A 19,056-nucleotide genomic window follows, 5' to 3' on the forward strand; every position below is an offset into this window, starting at 1 on the left:
TGTCCCATGAAGGATATAAATGATTTCTGCTGATGGAGGTCAGGCGTTCACAAAAAGTCACTTCATGGAATTACTATGACCCTTAAATGATGCCCCTAATTTCTACCACAATTTCTGGCAAAGACAAAATGGCTTTAGGGAAAATCAAAACAGTGTTGAGTTTAGATGCTCAAAAGGGAAGCAGAACAATCATTGTGCATGTCTACTACATGACTCAGTTACATCACAGCCACAGCCGTGGTTAACATGCTTCAGTTTGAACGTTTGAACATCATCGCAGGAGCTCGTTTGAGTACACTACGACATGGATGGATCTCCGGGTACAGGGTTGCTGGGTCAAGTCCTACAGCATTGAACCTAGGTGGGAAATATCACTGTGAGTTGTATTCTCGAGTGGGTTGGCCTGCCCTGGCCATACGGAGGAGGACTCATTGGTACACTTTCATTTAAAAGGCACTGCTTGGACTACTGCCGACCTACATCTGTTCCTTACTGTCACAGAGAAGGGCTGATTTTTATTCTCTTCGTTCACATGATCATGTGTTGCTCTCTGTTCCAGTTGCTCGCACCGAACCTCTGCACCTTATGCATGGAACATGTTGCAGAAGGACTGGAAGTTGACAGAGTGGATTTCCTTGAATGCTTTTAAAGTTAAACTGAGAGGTCTCGAGGCTGACTCCAAAACATGCACTTGTTTTTCATAATTGGTTTGTTATTTCATGTTATTTTGCTCTTTGTAATTATGTAACTGTATTTTAGTCGCTGCTGCCGCTTGGCCAGGACTCCCTTAAAAAAGAGTTTTTTAATCTCAATGGGACTTTCCTAGTTAAATAAAATAAAAATAAAATACTCAGGGGTGTTAGTTCCCCCTTTGATACAGTGCTTCTGACCCTGACTGAGTGGACCTGCTGGACCTCCTCATACAGGGGTTTACTCTCAGGTAACTAAACCTTTAGACTGATGAAGCTGACACTACAGTTAACACAGGACTAAAACAATGGAAGACTGGAAAAAAAGGTGTCTGATCTTAAGAGGGCATAAATTAAAGCCTTAACAACATTTGCAGTTTATGTTGGTGAATTGCATGGAGATATTTTTTTTCTGTTGCCATATTCCAGGTCCATCAAGAATAGTTTCAACACTAAAACCTGCTCCTATTCTTTGTGAGTACAATGCAGCCATTCTATGGTGGCAGGATGATGCACAATGTGATCCCAAAATGATTGGCTGAAAATGGACAATGGGTTTGCTGTAGTCGGATGGTCTTCAAGGTTATCAGATATCAGTTCAACAGCAGCTGCAGCATGCTATCATGTCAGTGTGCACCAACATCATCTTATAGGAATGCTTTAGAATACTTTGTTAGACTCATCGGTATAAGAAATGTTTGGTAAAGAAAACATGTTCAGCCTATTATTTCCAAGGTGTTCCTCATATGTAATCACTATATGCCAAATGTTTTTGTACTTAATATATAAAAAGAAAAAAGTATACTAACTAAAGATTTTTACATTGATGTCATTGTCCAATATTTAAAACACAAATGTAAAATATGACCAGTTATTTTTGGCAAACAAAAAATTAAAAAAAGGAACAAAAACATTTTTTGTTGCAAGACATCATTTTTAATCAGCCTTCCATCCCACTTTCTTAGCTTTCTCCTGCCTATTTAATTAAAAAAAAGTCAGCAACAAATGCAAATATCAATAAATTTATTTTACTTTTTGAATGAAAATACATATTTAATCATTAAAAAAACTTGAAATGTTGAGGATATAATCACATTTTATCCGTTTAAACTGATCACAAAACAATTTCTATTAAAAAGTGTTGAAGGCCTTTGATGTGTTTAGGAAGACCAGATAAAGTGATCCTACATATGATGATGAATCAGGGAAAGAACACAAACTATAAGGCTAACGTCAAGTTAACTGTTAATCCATCCATGACAGAGATTATAGTCAACATGAGCTGCAAGCAGCACAGTAAAAAAACAGACTAACTTCATTTTTCCAGCCCTTCATGTCAACATTCTTTTTCTTAAATCTGACAGTGTACTGTGAACAACACAGTAGCTTAAAAAGAACTATTTACTTCATTTAAAACTATTATTTAAATGTTGTATAACAATACATGAAAGAAAATGTGGCAAACCTGATCTAACAGGTTTGAAATGAAAGGGTCACAGCCATGCAGAGTATAAACCCAAGAGCCTTACATGACAATAAATGCTTCTCTTAATAAGTGTTTTCTAGACTGTAACCCATGACACTTCTAATGTTGAAATGTTACAATGATTAAGGCAACATTGAAATCATCCTGTATATTTCTGTAGATGCTGATTTGAATTAATATGCAGAGAAGACAGTCGACTTGCTGTGTGGGATGCCGCAGGACGTCTTCAGTGAAGATATCTCTGAAAAACAAATAGGTTTAGTTTTTGGATGTTGGATCATAAAATTATGTATATTAACATTTTTAGCTGGCTTTTGCCTGACATAAAACACCAGGATAAGGAGAGAAATGTAAAGGTATACAGAGTAGCAAAAAATAAAACTGTGTTTTTACATGACATACACTTATATAAATTTAAATAAAACACAAAAAACTGCAAAATGATAGTTTAAACCCACCAAAAAAGCTTTCTAAAAATCAATGCCTACAACAGAAAATTAGGAATGTTGTCATTCTCCCTCAACATGTGTAAATTATTTAAACATTGATTAAATAATCCCAAGGAATGTGTAATATAATGATTTACTCTTTAAAACCTGCAAACTCCTTATTTAGATATGTGTGTTGATTTTTGTCCTTTTTCCCACCGACATTTTATCTCTTTCAGATGAAATATGCTGCTAAAAAATTGTACACAGTTCTTACAAAGTGATGCTGTGGCAGAAATCTTAAGTAGCTAATTTATGAAGTAGGTCAAGAGGTCAGAACAACCATTTAATCCAAAAATACAAGACAAACGGACAAATTCTTACCAAAGGACGGGGATGGGACTAAATTGTTAAAGTAGTCTTCTGTTATTTTTAGACCCTCTGATCTATTTTAGAAATATTCTCAGTGGTCTTTTAATTAGAATTATGTCATTTATAGCCAAAATTAAAAAAAACAACAACTGCCGTTTTACTGGCAAAGTTTCTGCAGAGCGACAGTAGTTCAATAGAATTTCACTTCTAAGTTGTGGGCAGACTGTGGGCACGGAGCATCCCCAGCGTATTTTTTATATAAAAAATAAGCTCTTTTTCAAACTGCTTTTTTCATCTGCTCCTGATTCACAACAATTTCAACAATGAACTACTCAGAAATGCAATTTTGAGATTAATCTAAGGTTAATTTACTTAATAATAAAGTCCTCCATTTTGATAAAAATCTCACAAGAACATGTTAAAAACACCAAAAACATGATTTTAATTGGAGAAGGTCTTTAAACATTTTGTTTTTGCGGAAATCTGACTGATGCGAGGAGTCTAGCCTGTAGCAGACTTGCAAATAAAATGGATTTTTTAAATAAATTCTAGAGAAACATTATTTAGACTTCACACAACGGAGAAATAGCTTTTCATTTGGGTTTTATTAAATGAGCATGTTTGCTGCTCTAAATTTCTGCTTTTTAAAAACAAATGTTTACTAAAATCTGTACACATGGAATATTACTTTTTAGGTTTTTCCATGCAGTTGTGGTACTACTTTTTATGTCTTTCTTTCCTTGCTTTGTGCTGCAGATGGGAAATAGTGGGAAATTATTATTTTGTCTAACTAGACACATTATGTGCATTGTAGATCTGCAAGAATCACAGATTTTTATACAAGCATTATTTTTGAAACATGCCATGTATAGTAATGCTGTGTACATATCCCCTTGTACCTGGAGTGCCACAGCAGCCACCACAACCAGAATCGCCAGCATCGCCATGCGACCTATCCAGCCCAGGCTTGAGGACTTTAGGAGGATAAAGCGCGCCCAGCTCAGCTTCTTAGGTGTGTGAGGAGGGTAGCGCACATTGTTGACGCCCTCCATGTTGAGTTTCTTGATGAGACATCCACGCAGGTGGCTCAGCTGGTCAAAGCTGTACTTGCCGTGGTAGCAGCCCATACCACTGTTCCCTGTTCGTGAAAAATAAAGGATGGAGAAGACAATGGAGTTTGACCTCAACTTTACTTGTTGTTTAGAAAATGCCAGGTTGATTTAGTGTTGCTTATTGCTTATCGTGTCACCATAGTTTTGCATTATCTAAAACTGGTTTCATATACAGTCCAGCTTCTGAGAGCGTCATGACCGACTGGAATAAAACCAATTGGAAAAGTTGCCTTTTCTTTATCCGACATGTATTATTCCTGTCCTTAAAAGTCCAATCATATTTTGATCTAGTGTAAAAGTGTTCCCAGTTGTCTTTTAAATATGATTATGCCATTTTTAGCCAAAAATCAAGAAACTTTTGTCATATTCCAGGACAGAGCAGAGCTGCAGCCGTTTATTGGAAATAAACTACTGCAGCTCACTCTTACATCCCATCACCTATCTGTTTACACTCTCTCCTGTTAGCTTACAGCCCCTAACACCCGGTGGAGCAAAAATGGCGAGCAATAATGTAGTTATCCAGCTGTACAGTTTTGAGTCAGATGCTAGCTCAGGCAAGGAAAACCTAGACCTGCATGGATCTTTTTGTCTGCAAGAGGATGCATCAGAAAGGGAGCTGGTGGTCTGCCGATTGTAGCTTCTACAATACAACTACAAGCCTTTTCAAAGAGCATTTTTTCAGCTGCTCCCGATTAATAACAGTTAAAATAAACGAATACTTAGAAATGCAATTTTAAGCTAATTTTTCTTTATGTAAGGTCTCCATCATATGTAATAGCCACAAGAACAAGTTGAAAACACACCAAAAACATCATCAGAGTGGGTCTTTCAGGAGTGAATTAGCCTGGCAGGCTTTGCACAGTTCTGTGTTGTTCTTTAAACTCCATCCCTATGTTTTTGCCGAGAGCTTATTTTTTTTTTGCACATGAGAGGGCACTCCAAACGCTAATGTTTAAACTATGCCTTCCTGCCCGTTTCTTTCTTTCACGTAATAGCTACAGTAATAAACTCAAGATAAACACAATAGAAAAACTCCTTGGAGCAGAGTGTGCTTTCTTCCTGTGTTTACTCACCCACTCCTCCAAAAGGCAGCGAGCTGATAGAATAGTGAACTAGACAGTCGTTGGCCACAAAGCCTCCACTGGAAGTTTCATCTCTTATTCTGTCGATAACCTAAGAGAAAATAAACACTGAACTGTAACTTAAAATGTTTGCTTTTTTATTGTTAACATTTGACTGTATTTTATTGAAAATAACTGAAATATTACCTTGTTATCTGATGAGAAGACATAAAGAGCCAAAGGTTTCTCTCCTTTATTTATGAACTCGATTGCTTCATCAACTCCACCGACAGTTATGATGGGAAGCAAAGGTCCAAATATTTCCTCCTGCATCACTTTGGCCTCAGGTTTTACATCCCGCAGAACAGTGGGAGCTAAACACAAACACAAAAAAACATTACAACAAATGAAACAAACATCTTTCAGAAGAACTACTTTGATGAAAAGTGTCAGCTCTCTGATAAAATGACCTATGTAGCAGTTGGCTTCGTCATTTTCTCCTCCTGCAGCGATGGTGCAGTCGTCCAACATGTTCATGATCCTTTTAAAGTGGCGCTGATTGATGATGCGGCCGTAGTCAGCGCAGGTCTTTGGGTTATCTGTGTAGAACTCCTGCAGAAGAGAATTCACAATTGGCGTAAAAGTTTTGGAGAATTTTTATTGACTTTTCTTTCAAACAACTCCAGACTTAAAGATTTTGTATTTTCATGTCTTTAGCACCTTAAGGGCCTTTTTGATTTCTTCAATGATCCGGTCTTGCATGCTGGGCTCACAAAGAATGTAATCTGGGGCAATGCACGTCTGACCACAGTTTGTGTACTTGCCCCACGCAGTGCGCCTGAACAGAGAGCAAAGTAAAAACATTAAGTTGATAGCAGGAAGTAGAGACACTACAACCTCGATTTGAAAAAGCATCTTTTGCTATTATAAAAAGATACTATTACTATGATTTATTAAGAAAATTTTAATGCAGAGTTGAGGGAGCCGAAAGCAGATCCTTAAAATGTTTAATCCTAGTTGATGGTTAATTTTCCCTGTAATTCTGGTGTCTCCCCATAGATGGCGCACTAATAAATAAATTGACTTTTGTTTAAGTGCAGACAATTATTTTGCATTTATTTGGTGTTGGTAAATGTTTTGTTTTTCTGACATTCATGCTGACATTAATTTTTCCAATCTTTCCAACATTCCATGAACGCAGCATTTCTCCAAAGGCCATTAGCACAATTGGCCCTAAAATAAGAGCAAAAGTCACAGTTTTGTAGCAAAAACTCCTTAAACTGCGATCAAAATGGTCTGTTTTAAAATAAGTATATTAATTTCCAATAAAAATAAAGAAAGTTTTTGTTGACATTCCATGAGGTGGATTATCCAAACACTCCACACATCTGCTCCTGGTCCACCCATTCTGTCAAATTTTAGAACCCCGTTATGACCCTGACCTGCAGGCTATAGTGATGTCACAGTTCTTGTCAATGTAGCATGGACTCTTGCCGCCCAGCTCCAAGGTAACCGGTGTCAGGTTTTTGGCGGCGGCCTCCATGATCAGTTTCCCCACCATGCTGTTGCCGGTGTAGAAAATGTGGTCAAACCTCTGGCGCAGCAATTCCTGGGTCTCTGGCACCCCCCCTGTCACCACAGGGTAAAGCTCCTGACACACAGGAAAAAAGAGGGATTTTTATTTTTGTTACGATGCAAATTGATGATTTAAGGATGCATTTAAGATTTAATACACTATCACTTTTTTAATGATTCTCTTTCCATTTCTAAAAACAGCTTGCCTTTTGCCAGGCCACAATTGAAAATAAGAATATTTCCCCAAATCTGTCCTGCCTGGATACATAAAAGTTAGAAAAAAAGAAAAAAGGCAGAGGGCTTGTGAAGGGATTAAAGTGATAAAAACTGGGCTTTTTCTGTGTCCATTATATTTTCATTTTCTGTAAATGTCTTCAAACACAATTCTTTTAATAAAAACTTTTTGCTTTATGGTAATTTCCTAATGTGGAAAAAAAATGAAATTGCTCAGCGATTAACACATTTCTTTCTGTGATTTTTTTGCAAGTCATCCTTACTTTGTCAATATAAATTGGCAGCAGGTCCTCCATGACTTTTGCAGTGTGAACACAGACTTCTGAAGGCTTCACTACAGCGGCATTACCTGAACAGGTAGATGAGAAAAGCATGTAATAATGCAATATGATTATGACATGGAAATTATATTTTTTTAACCCATCATATTACATCTTAATTAGGGCTGGGAATCACTAATAGTATTTTTATTGCTCACGATAAAAATACTATCACGATATGGCGATAATGTGATAATCAATATATAGCTTCTCTAACAACTCACAATGTATCAAACTTTAGGAAAGAAGAACTTGACAAACTGTTTTTTTGAAAAATAGTTCCACATTTATTTTTTTAGTTTTTAAACACAATAATAATGAACGACTTGTGTCCTATTTGGTGTAATGAATAACAGACTTTTGTGTAACATTGCTGAATGTGTTCAAGACGCCGCTCGTCTGCCGCTGCTTTGAGAAGAGGGGGGGGGGGGGTCTAAGGGCAGGGATGCCACTCTTTCTGCTGTTTCCATCTCAACCATAGCTCTGGTCTGGGCATACAGTGCAGGGATCATTTTTTCAGTATAACCAAATAAAAATGCGTTAAATAAAAAGCCAAATCCCTCGTTCTCCACCTCGCTGCAGGGACGGAGCTCCTAGTACTAGTACATTTAAACAGCAATCCCGTTTGTCATGGCCTCTGCTCTCGCAGAAGACGGTGGTAGCTTCGCCTGGAAAAAGGTATCCACGCCGGGGTGTGTCGGCTTACAGCCAGCAACTGCCACGGCTTTCTCACACAACTCCGGGTGATCTTTTAACTTGCTGCTCTCGCTATTTTCCTTGTTTTTCCCCAGCGCCATTTTTGTTTGACTGTGTACTCTTTTTCGTCCGTCCGCGACAGCCAATCTCGCAACGGCCACCCCCTATCGACCCTCCGAAGAGTCGTCTAACCACAGGATGATTAAGGCTACGTTCACGCTGCAGGCTGAAACAACCCAATTCCGATTCTTTTTATGACAGTCTGTGCGACACAGATCCGATCTTTTCAAATGTGACCCAGGCCACTTGGGTATGTGGTCCTGAATCCGATACGTATCCGATCTTTTGAAATGCGACCGCCGTCTGACCGACCAGGCCACATGAATCCGATCCGTACGTCATCGGTACGCTGCAAAAATCATAATTCTGCGTTGAAGTAGGCGGGAACTAGAACATAAACAACAACCTTGGCGAATTATGCTGCTGAGACCAGTCAGTGGAAAGGAAGCGAGGCCACCAATTGGATTAATATTTGGGGTGACAGCTCTATTCAGGCCAAACTCGAGGGCTCTTTTCGCATCCGGCCGTGATGTTGAACCTTCCCCGCGTTTACTTTTTTTCCTCCCTTTCCGACCGTGGACAGAAGCGCGGGGGGACCCAAGCTGGATCCTCCTCCGGGGTTCACTTACCCGTTCGGACCCTTAGATTCTCCAGAACGGGTTAATAAAGAGTCAATAGCATTTATTCTGGGGGACGCCTTCTTTTATTACCGTTCTCCTTCCTCCCTAACACACAACATGAATGCGCGCCCCCACTGCCCCCCTCATTCTCTACCTCCCTGCACGCGCTTTCTCTTGTCTCTTACACACACACATGTGCACACTGCCCCAGCACATACACAACCACGTTCCACAACAGTGGGTCCAGACGATCCCGGCTCCAATGCCTTCTTAAAATGAGAAGATTGTTATTGTGCTGGCTTTTTCGTGAAAATAAATGTAATAATGCAAAAAGAGCTCCGCTTTGACAACACTGTTGTTGACATCCATTGTTAACGTTAGCCACTTCCGCAAACAACGAGTGATGTCGTTCACCGTTGAGTACTCTTCTGCGCATGCGGGTCACTTCAGGGTCATTTCACGGTTACACAGGAGATCACAAAAATTCGCATTTAATTGGAAATGTGAACGGCCTTGCAAAAAAATCGGATTTTTTCAAAAAATCGGAATTGAGCATTAGGTACAATATAACGTATACAACAAAGCCTAATATAACGTTTTACAGGGTCTCTAAACGTAAATAAAAGGTCGATACTTGATGAAGACGCATCGAGAATCAATCGCGGGACTAAATATTACCATATCGATATTTTGGCTCACCCGTAGTCTTAATTGTTTCCATACAAATCAAATCTGCACAAAATGAGCATAAACTGAATACCGTATTTTCCGGACTATAAGTCGCGGCGGAGTATAAGTCGCACCAGCCCAAAAATGCATTATAAAGTAGAAAAAAACAGAGATAAGTCGCACTGGACTATAAGTCGCATTTTGACGGGAAATTTATTTGACAAAATCTGAGACCAAGAACTAATAACTTTCACAACCTCACATGACACAATCATAGCAGACTGTTTATCTCATAATTTCACAGTAATTCTTTCTCATGCTTATTTATTTATTCTTTAATGAAGCATTATTGACCAACTAATACTCTGTTTTCATCCTGTATTTGTAGAAACAATTGTCATTTTTTATTGCATTTCTGAATCTATGAAATCATTGGAAAATAGAATATTATGTTTTTAGCCTTCAAGATCTTACTGTAAAAAAAAGTTTGCTGATTCTCTGAGTCACTTAACATCCTCTTAACACTTAACATACCTCATACATCAAATTGACCCAGGAACATCATCTCTGTTCCTCACAAGCTAACATAGCAGGCTGATTTTTGTTGGAATGTTGCAGCTTCACTTTCCTGCTTTATTGATCTTTAAAAGATTCATTCGATGCATGGCTGTTTTTATTTGAGGTGCACAGCTTAGTGCTGCAGACTTGCACTATGATTTGACTGTTTGCTGCACACAGACACATTACAATTGCAGTGACAGCACGACCTTTCACCTGTCTGTTACATCAAACTTTATCTGTTTTTTGTGTTTATCTGCTTTACTGGCTGTTTCTGCTGACATTTTGAATTAAAAGATCTGATCCACAAAACATTGATGCCAATTTTGCAATGATTTAGAACTCAAAAAAATACAAAAAATAAAAATCTTTGTTTAAGAAATGTGCATATTATGTTTAAAAAGATTAGTAACCTTTGACTTAAAAGTTTTAACTTTATAATCTGAATTGCATATTGGTTTATCTGAGACTTTTGACCCACTGCACTGACATAAACATTTGTGTAAGATCTGATATTGGAAGAGCGTGGCACAAAGTCCACTTTGGACAAACTTTCTGCATGATTTGCATTCCTCTGGCCCTGTGGGTTTAAGTCTTAGCACATTTGCACACAGCACCACATTTTCATAAACCAATATTGCAAATGAGCAATAGGTATAAGACATTTCCTGCTAAACAGGCAAAAATCTGCACAAGTGATTCAAAATATTCAATTTGGAACTTTTGAGAAAAAAGACAAATCATCCATTGGCGTGATTTTTAAAAACTCAGAGTATTAGACATTGTACGTTAGTTTAAGTTGCTCTGCAACACCTTTTTTTTTTGGAAACCATGACTACAATCTTTAAAACTCCTCTCACATGATTGTGTCACAAAGGTCAGAATAAACCGCGATCCACAAATCATGACGATGGAAAAAAAGCGTGACAGTTGCAATACTGGGACCAAAAACAGGGAATTAGATACAAGTTAAAAGACTACAGTCAGCAAGAAAATGCATATGTCAGTGAGCAATGGTTTGGCTTTCTTGTGTTTGTTTGAAAATGGACGTTACCATCAGACACAAGCTGCATATTTCGGCTCTAGATTTACAAGGACATTATGTTAAAATCTGACATCATTTTAGTTTTCCCCACATGCCCAGCAAGTTACAGTACCTGCAGCTATGGCTCCGATTAGTGGCCCAACAGTGACAGCCCAGGGGTAGTTCCAGGCTCCGATGATCAGCACCACCCCAAGCGGCTCTGGATGGACGTACACGGTGTCTGACATGGTCAGTAAGTTCTTCTCCACAGGCCGAGGGGCTGCCCAGTCCTTCAGCTTCCTGATGGTCAGGTCAATCTCACTCTCAATGCCCAGGGTCTCATGGAGCTGTGTCACCTCCACGCTCTGAGGATAAAGAAAAACAACTACTGGTATTCTACTGTGTGCATGGTGCGTAGGCATCCATAAGGTTCTTGGAATATCATACAGGTTAGGGTTCTTCCTGTAAATGCACCTTGTTGATTCTGCTAAGTCTTTTATTATTTGAAAGAAATGACTGAGCTCTCCCTCCAAATCCAAGCTAAAACGTTTTAGCATTGCCAATATTAGCTGCTAATCTGTGACAGAAAAACATCTAACATAGGAAAAAAAATGAGCATCAGCAAAGAGGGGGTGGTTTATTTTAGAGCCAAATTAGAAAAAAAAAAACAATATCAAAGTCCCCAACTATAAACCTGAATTTCAAGAGCATTGTTTGTGGGTGTCCAATGGCAAATATTTCCTCTTTTTTTCAGAATTCTTTTTTCCCAACAATGTTTTTTGTTGTTTTTGTTTTGTGTTTGCATTACAACACACACACATGCAAACAATCAAAAAAAAAAAAATAAATAAAAAGAAAAAAATATTTTAAAAGATTCTATCGACACCCTAGGCTGTTTGCCTTATAACAAACTCAATATGAGTTTGAACAATTCTTTTTGTCAAAATTTTAAAGATAGGCATCTGAACCATCACAGAGATTGTGCAGCCTTGCTTTTTGGGAAGAGGAGCGAGTTTTTGTCTGGATTGTTTGCTTTGTGAGTGTTTCATTGGCTTAAATATTAGTTCACCTGAACCTCGCACTCCAAAAGCCTTGTCAGGACAAGAAAGTGTCAGTGATTACAATTTTAGATCTCCCATTAATGGCCACTGGTTCAAGTCCAAGTTAGAACGGTTCAGATCCCCCTTTTCTTATTTTCCGGTTAATGTCCCACAGTTGCTCCAGGGGAGCTGGATCTGGGCAGCTCACAACATGTGACTGCAAAACTGTGAGCAGAATGTCAATCAAGTGACATTTGATGAGTGTTTTTGATGTTATGATGAAGCAAAAGTAGAAGGAATATAAAGTACTAGACAAACATATCGGATCTGGAATGCTGGACACATTTGAAAGTAAATGAGTTAATACGCCAGAAATTGGTGCAGAATAAAACAAACTGCAGAAGAAAAAATTATTGCAAAAAGTGGCAACGTCTTTTAATTATTTTTTCTTCATTCATATTTTTCCATAATGCAACTGCAGTAGTATTGTTGGTATTTAAAAGCTGACTGCTTCGAAAACTTCACAGTGTTTGTTGATTCTGGTGGTTTTAACTGGCCGCTCACCTTGTTAAGGTCTTTCTTGATGGCATCTGAAATCATCTTTTGCTTCTCATAAAACATCCGCTTCAGGTTCTTCAGCTGGATGATCCGGTACTCCAGAGGTTTGGACCTGCCAGTGTTGAAGGCTTTTCTGGCCCGAGCCACTGCCTGCTGTTCCCTGGACATCCTGCAAACCAGGAAAAAGAAAATCTGACGTTTGAAAAAAAAGGAAGCAAATGGAGTTTGATTAACCATCCATTGTGGTTTTGGTATTTCCCATTTGAAAAAAATTGTATTTGTAAAAAGACAGAATAATAACACAGGATATTATTCGTATTCTCATTCTGTCTGCCACTAAAATCAATTTTAAGTTAATAAAGAAGAGGGTTTCAGGAAAACTTTTTTGTAATGTTTTGTAACAAACATGTGAAGGTATGGATACTGCAGTTCCCATTTATCACGAAGACAAACTTGAAAAAGAGGAAAATGAATAGGTAAAACCTGAACAAAATGACATCAGAATGGGGCAGAAATAAGAAAATATTGTATTCTAAAACAGGAAAATAATCTGGTTTGGGGAGAACAGCTTTGTTTCAGGGTTTTAGCTGCACCTGAACAATAAAACTTTGCTTTCATTGATGAAAAAGTAACTTAATAGAAAATAAAACTACTTAAGGTGGACAGAACTCTGAAAACCTATCTGTATGTCAGTTCAGTCAGGAAATGTGTAAACTAGCAGATGTGGGAACACACAAATATACTCATGTTAGAGTTTAAAGTTGCTTTAAAATAACTACTGTTCAATAGAATGAGATGTAAGCAGATCCAGTGACAGATGACACCCAAACGCATTTCTGACCCACTTCTGTTAGCAGGAAATTCCTTTGGGATCATTGTTGGAAATGTATTTCTATTGTGAAGGATTGAGCCTCTGGTAGTGGCTATTTCTGCTCTCATTAAGAGATAAATATTATAAATAATAAATATTTTCTTTTGTACTAAAAAATATTTTAAAAAAGCCAATTTCAGATAGATCTGAGACTTTATCTTGTAAAGTATTTTTCTGAAAGGTTGGTATGGAAGAGCGAGATCAAAGCCAAATTTAAGAAACAGTAATACAATTATAATGTGATAATCATTTTCTACATAGATCAGACAGTTTTTTTTGTGTTCTCTTTTTTAAGAAAGCTCATAAATTTCAATTCAATTCAAATCAATTTAATTTATATGGCCCAATATTACAACAACAGTTGTCTCAATTGGCTTCATACCGATAATTGTATAAAAACATGACATCAGCCATAGAATTCAACAGGTAAAAGCTAAACTACACAAAACAGACTAAGCTAAACTGGGCATCCCTTCCCTTAGACCCTCCTTCTCGGTAAGGAAAAACTCCTAAAAGACGGATTTTTGGGGAAAAAAAAAAAGAAACCTCAGGGATGTCCAATGCAACAAAGGTACACGTGCAATCAGATAGACATGAATAGGCATGTTGTTTTGCACAAAAACTTAAATATGACTTACACACTCACTCACACCCAGGGGCCACCTTGTGAAATAGTTTTATCGTGCTAAAAACAGTATTTTTGTTTTTGTTGTAAGCCTAAAATCAGTCTTTGAGTTTTCAGGAACAAATCCACTTGAAATATGTACCATTTCATTACTAAGTTTCTACTAATTCTTTCTATCAGGTTTACAATCAGGTTTAATCCTAAATACCTTCAGAGAGATAGTAAAGCTGAAAAGTGAAGATAAAAGTTCACAGGCATGTGCAAAAAGATAAAGCTTTTCTCCATGAAAAAAAACAAACACTTGGACTATAGCTTCCTGTATAACTTTATCAGACTCCCACACTGTAGAAAAATTCTGGTTACTCATTTTTACAATTTAATTGCAGTGTGTGCACACTGATGAATCCATTATTGCTTGCCCACGTTAGTTCAATTGGAGAAACGTCCAGATAAGTGGAATGCATTCAACCCATTGTTTTCCTGTTTCTCTTTCTTTAATAAAGTATCTTCCGCCATTTGTTGGCGCTTAACTCCATCTACGGTTTTTAAGCTATTTTAACCATTCAACTACTAAAATGTTCAGCTCTTTCAGCTTTTTCAGCTATGACTTTTGGTCTTTCAAATCCTTGAACTTTTCAAGATATTCAAGAATTCCCAGGATTTTTGCCTCCATTGAAATGCATGGTAATCCTTGGTGCAGAAGCTCGCTGGTTCGAGACCCAGCACTGGCATTTTTCACAAAACTATATTCTCTTTTATTGTGCTGTTTTCCTTTTATTTATGGTCAATTTTGATTATTTCTTTCATTTATTTTTAATAAATTTAATTTTGTTACCCTTTAAGTTTCATTTTCATTCAGCAATATAGCTCCTTCTAGTTTTAAATGTTTTCTTTTACGCTAGTTTGTTGTTGATTCAGCTGTATGGATCACACTAACCTTAGAAAAAACAAAAGGGGGACTGGTTTTCATTGAATGTGAAAGGTTTTGCTTGGTGGTTGCATCATGATTCTTCTGCTGCCGTGCTTGATAATAAGAATTTCTGCAGCGACAAGTAGTGCTTTTTTTATCCTAAAATATTTTTAATGAACTTCACTGATAAGCTCTTCTATATGAAGTCTGAAAAAAACTCTTTGACAAGCATTTCCCATATATAGAAGTCTATTAATTTTACGATTTTTCTTCTTTCTTTGTGTTCTTGAGATTTCAAAAACGGGATAAAAGGTATTCTGATGATTGGAAATGCGTTGCAAAAGGAAAAGCTTGCATAACAGTGGGGAAGTACTTCAGCTGTTTTCCTTTGACTGCTTCGCAGAGACGCATTCTGAATGACCCTGCTTTGTTTCTGTACACAATGAATGCGCTGTAACAGGAGTGTAGGGAGAGCACCATAACGCACCAGCAACTGGGTCACCACAAGGCAAAGCAGTGACGACTTTATAACATCCGGTTCAGCTAACCCCGTAGCGGATCTTCAACGTTCTGTTTTTTAATTAGATTAAAAGCTAAATCGTCCTTGTTGGACCAATCGCAGACCCTTTCCGCCCGCAGACTAACGCAGCGCTGCTGTAACGGCTCGTCAGGAAAGCTCCCGGATCCATCCGCGTCAAGTCAACGTGTCAGATTGGCGTGACGTAGCTACTCGGCTTGTGCGTAAAAAGCTCTCGTTTTGGGTTTGTTCGGCTCCTACCTGACTGTGTTTTTTTGGGGAAGTCTCTGAGTTCCTGGTCCGTCGGGATGGTGAGAGGAGCCGCAGTGCAGAGCGGATCGGTGATGACAGCCCTCCTCGCCCGTTAGGTTCCTCCCCCAGCGGCCAGGAACGCGCCCTCAGGCGGGACTAGATTTCGCCAGCGCGCGGCGCAGCAAAGAGCAGCAAACATTTCTCCAACAACATGATGAGCTGACAACACATTTAAGAATAATGTCTCAATTTAAAGAGTCACTGAAATCAAATTCTTAGGGGTTGTCATCGATGACAAACTAAGTTGGAAGCTACACAGACAAATACAAACTACATTTAAAAAAGTATTTCAATCATAAACAAATCTATATTTAGAACACAACAGCAGATATTTATTGTACTGCTCCTTAATTTTACCATATTTCACCTTCTGTATAGAAATTTGGGGGAATACTCATTAGAGGTCACTACATCCTCTAATTTTACTTCAAAAACGACCCAGCTGGTTTATTGATCATACAAACAATGAATTTTATCAATCCAGTTTTAAAACTGTATGATCTTATTGATTTTTACACCACAAACTTCTATACAAAGCCAGGGGGAAATAATTACCCTACCATGCAGTATCCATGAGCAGGTCTTAGGAAATGAAGGCTACAAACTGAGAGGATGTAGGTACTTCAGGATTAAATTGATAAGGACAAAAAAGAAAGGTTTCTGTGTGTGGCACTAAACTTTGGAACAGGCTAGGTATAATGAGCTCAAACAATGTTGAAATAATAACATAAATGTACAAATAAAGTCTGATTTCAAGATGGACAGAACTCTAAAAACCTATCTGTATGTCAGTTCAGTCTAGAAATGTGTAAACTAGCAGATGTGGGAACACACAAACATGCTTATGTTAGAGTTTAGAGTTGCTTTAAAACAACTACTGTTCAATAGAATGAGAGGCAGATCCAGTAACAGATGACACTCAAACGCATTGGGTCATTTAAAACGCAAGAGTTAAGGATCAACAGGTGTTTGAATAATTCCAAATACATGTGTGAACTTGATTGTGGTGAAATAATCAAAGCTCTTTTAAATACAACCAATGAGAATTACATTGTGTAATGTGCAACCAATGGTAATTGAAATATTTAAATTACAAACAATAAGCTATTGATTTTCTTTACTTGATCTGCAATGTGTAATAATCCTTGGTTTGATGTGTTCTAATGATAATAAATGATTATTACGTATTGGTTATCTAAAGTGTGAATCATTCATGTTTACTAAAAAGATGTAAGATTTTATGAGACAGTTGAATGAGAACTCAATTTTGTTACTTGATATGATATATCATGAACTACCGTTTTCTAAGGATAACAAATAATCAATAAGCACTTGTTTTTGTTACTTAATAACATCTGCACTTGATCTGAACAAAACCGGATTACATAAACCATGCAAAACTATAAAATGAAATAACTCAGTTGGTGTGGGATTACACATTACTTCTTTTTCATGCAAGGTGATCTCTGTCTGTGAACCTACAGTGTTTATCCATCAAACATGGATCAGTTAATCTGTTTGACTGTGGCAGCAGGAGGAAAACACAAAGTAATGCAACTCAGGAGGTTGTCTCTTTGAATTATTAAGCCCGTATGAAATTGTGTTAGATTTGTCACAACCTGTCAAAGAGAAGCTCTTTGACAAAGTAAACCTTGTTTAAATTATTAAAAAACTCTCTTAAATTAAAAAAGAGTAAAATAAGAATAATGACAGTTGATTATTTTTTAAAATAAATGTCAGCCATGCAGAGTTTCAATGTCAAGATGATGCTATGGTGTTTAAAGAATGACTAAACAAACATGCTTTTGAGGTTAAAAGAAAAGACAAGAAAAAAAGAGAAGAGCATAATTTGCACTTGAACATTGTCTTCTATTTCTTACAGAAGAATGTGTTAAAAAAAGTTTTTTAATCAAAGTTCTCAGAGCTTTAGGGTTGACTTTAAAACTGATTTAACCATGAATGCTTTCTTTTCTATTATAATCAACACATTTTGCTTTGTATTGTTTCACATAAAAGACTATGTTTTATGACAACATAAACAGTCTTTAAAAACAAATTGTTACTTTTATTTGCTCAAGGGTGGGATTCCTGCAAGTCTTGCAACAGTATAAAAATACTGTTATTTTATTGCATTTGATGTTTTCTATTTGAAAAGCACTACATCAATGTTATTTCATTATTTTATGTGAACAATTATAATGTCAGCAACCTTTTGCAAAATCATTAAATCAATAAAACTACGTTTTGTCCTTTAAGTGCTCAACATGAATTATTTGTGCTTTGATAGCAAAAACACTTAAATTATAGATGTGTATAAAATATCTTGTTTTTTTTATGTAGGGTAATATTACCAGCCTCTGTTTGTTTTGTCTTCCTTCTCCTTTCATTCTCAGAGGTCACATAGTGTAGATAGACCCACGTGACCAGGTTCAACAACCCATTTGAAGGACATTCCATTGCTCTTGTATCGATGGAACGACATATTAATCCAAGTCATGTGACTTTTGAGAGTCTGAAAGCTCATTGTTTTCTTCAGTCTTGCTAGATGGGAAAATACTTTTATTTGATACTAGAATCTTGTTTTTAGCGTTTTTTTCTGCTCTTGGAAAAAAAAAAAGTACTTAATAATTTTCTGAAACAAGTACAAAAGCAAAATCCCGTTTTTGTCATATGTTGTTTCCAAATTTTGCACTGCAAATCACATTCAGATCTGTGGTGGTGTGCCTCTGGCACTGCCATGTTAAGGTGGCTTCATTGGACTGCGCTTCTTCCGGTGTTTTGAAGTCTCAAATGGAGCCAAATCTGTCACCTCTGCGCATTTTACCCGCCTGGAAGATCTCACTCCTGCGGCTTCCCCAATACACGTTCCCAACTACACACACCAAGGTTTGTTTGATGCGCACCGGGGAGGCAGCAGCAGGCGAAAAGAGGATGCTTTTACAGATCCGTATGGAAATTTTTAACAGGCCTTTAAAAACTTGTTGAATTAGTATAGTCACAAAGGTTAATCAACTAAAAATAAGCATTCGGCCATCATTCCTGACCTAAAAGAAGTCCAGTTGTTAGGCAAACAGCTTTTACGCAGTTTACTCCCAAAGACACTAGTGGAAAAGGGGTGGGACTCCTCCCACTTGTTGTGTCAAGCAAAGTATAAAAAACCCTCCTGTAACCTGGGTTTTTATGTGAACACTCATGTTGGAAAACTTTGCAAAGAAGAATGGCTCATGGGTTTGATTATACTGTGAAGAACACCACCTCTAAGGAGGGGACCAGGGTTTACTCGGAGTTATGGCCCACTGCATCCTTTAATCCGAAGGAC

General features: G+C 37.5%; 1 protein-coding gene across 1 annotated transcript; it reads right to left on the bottom strand.

Annotated features, from left to right (window-relative positions):
- Window positions 1-1,695: 1,695 nt before the first annotated feature.
- aldh3a2b (aldehyde dehydrogenase 3 family, member A2b) lies at window positions 1,696-16,009 on the bottom strand. Its single transcript, XM_004076157.5, has 11 exons — window positions 15,687-16,009; window positions 12,509-12,671; window positions 11,038-11,269; window positions 7,221-7,306; window positions 6,591-6,799; window positions 5,869-5,986; window positions 5,619-5,760; window positions 5,356-5,522; window positions 5,161-5,260; window positions 3,875-4,113; window positions 1,696-2,416 (listed from the first exon to the last, which is right to left on the bottom strand). The coding sequence occupies exons 2-11, from the start codon at window positions 12,668-12,670 to the stop codon at window positions 2,402-2,404; spliced, it is 1,470 nt and encodes a 489-aa protein (XP_004076205.1). The 5' UTR covers window position 12,671; window positions 15,687-16,009; the 3' UTR covers window positions 1,696-2,401.
- Between the last annotated feature and the right edge of the window lie 3,047 nt (window positions 16,010-19,056).

This window comes from Oryzias latipes, chromosome 14, assembly GCF_053564925.1.
Source record: "Oryzias latipes strain Hd-rR chromosome 14, Olatipes_Hd-rR_3.1".
NCBI classification, from domain to species: Eukaryota; Metazoa; Chordata; class Actinopteri; order Beloniformes; family Adrianichthyidae; genus Oryzias; species Oryzias latipes.

Bases quoted from the DNA above. Each gene is read 5' to 3' on its own strand.
- aldh3a2b (XM_004076157.5), bottom strand. From the start codon at position 12,670: ATGTCCAGGGAACAGCAGGCAGTGGCTCGGGCCAGAAAAGCCTTCAAC. The intron at 5,987-6,590 runs GTCAGGGTCATA...CTCTCTGTTCAG, and splicing joins GACATCACTATAGCCTGCAG to GCGCACTGCGTGGGGCAAGT. The intron at 4,114-5,160 runs GTGAGTAAACAC...TTTCACGAACAG, and splicing joins GCTGCCTTTTGGAGGAGTGG to GGAACAGTGGTATGGGCTGC.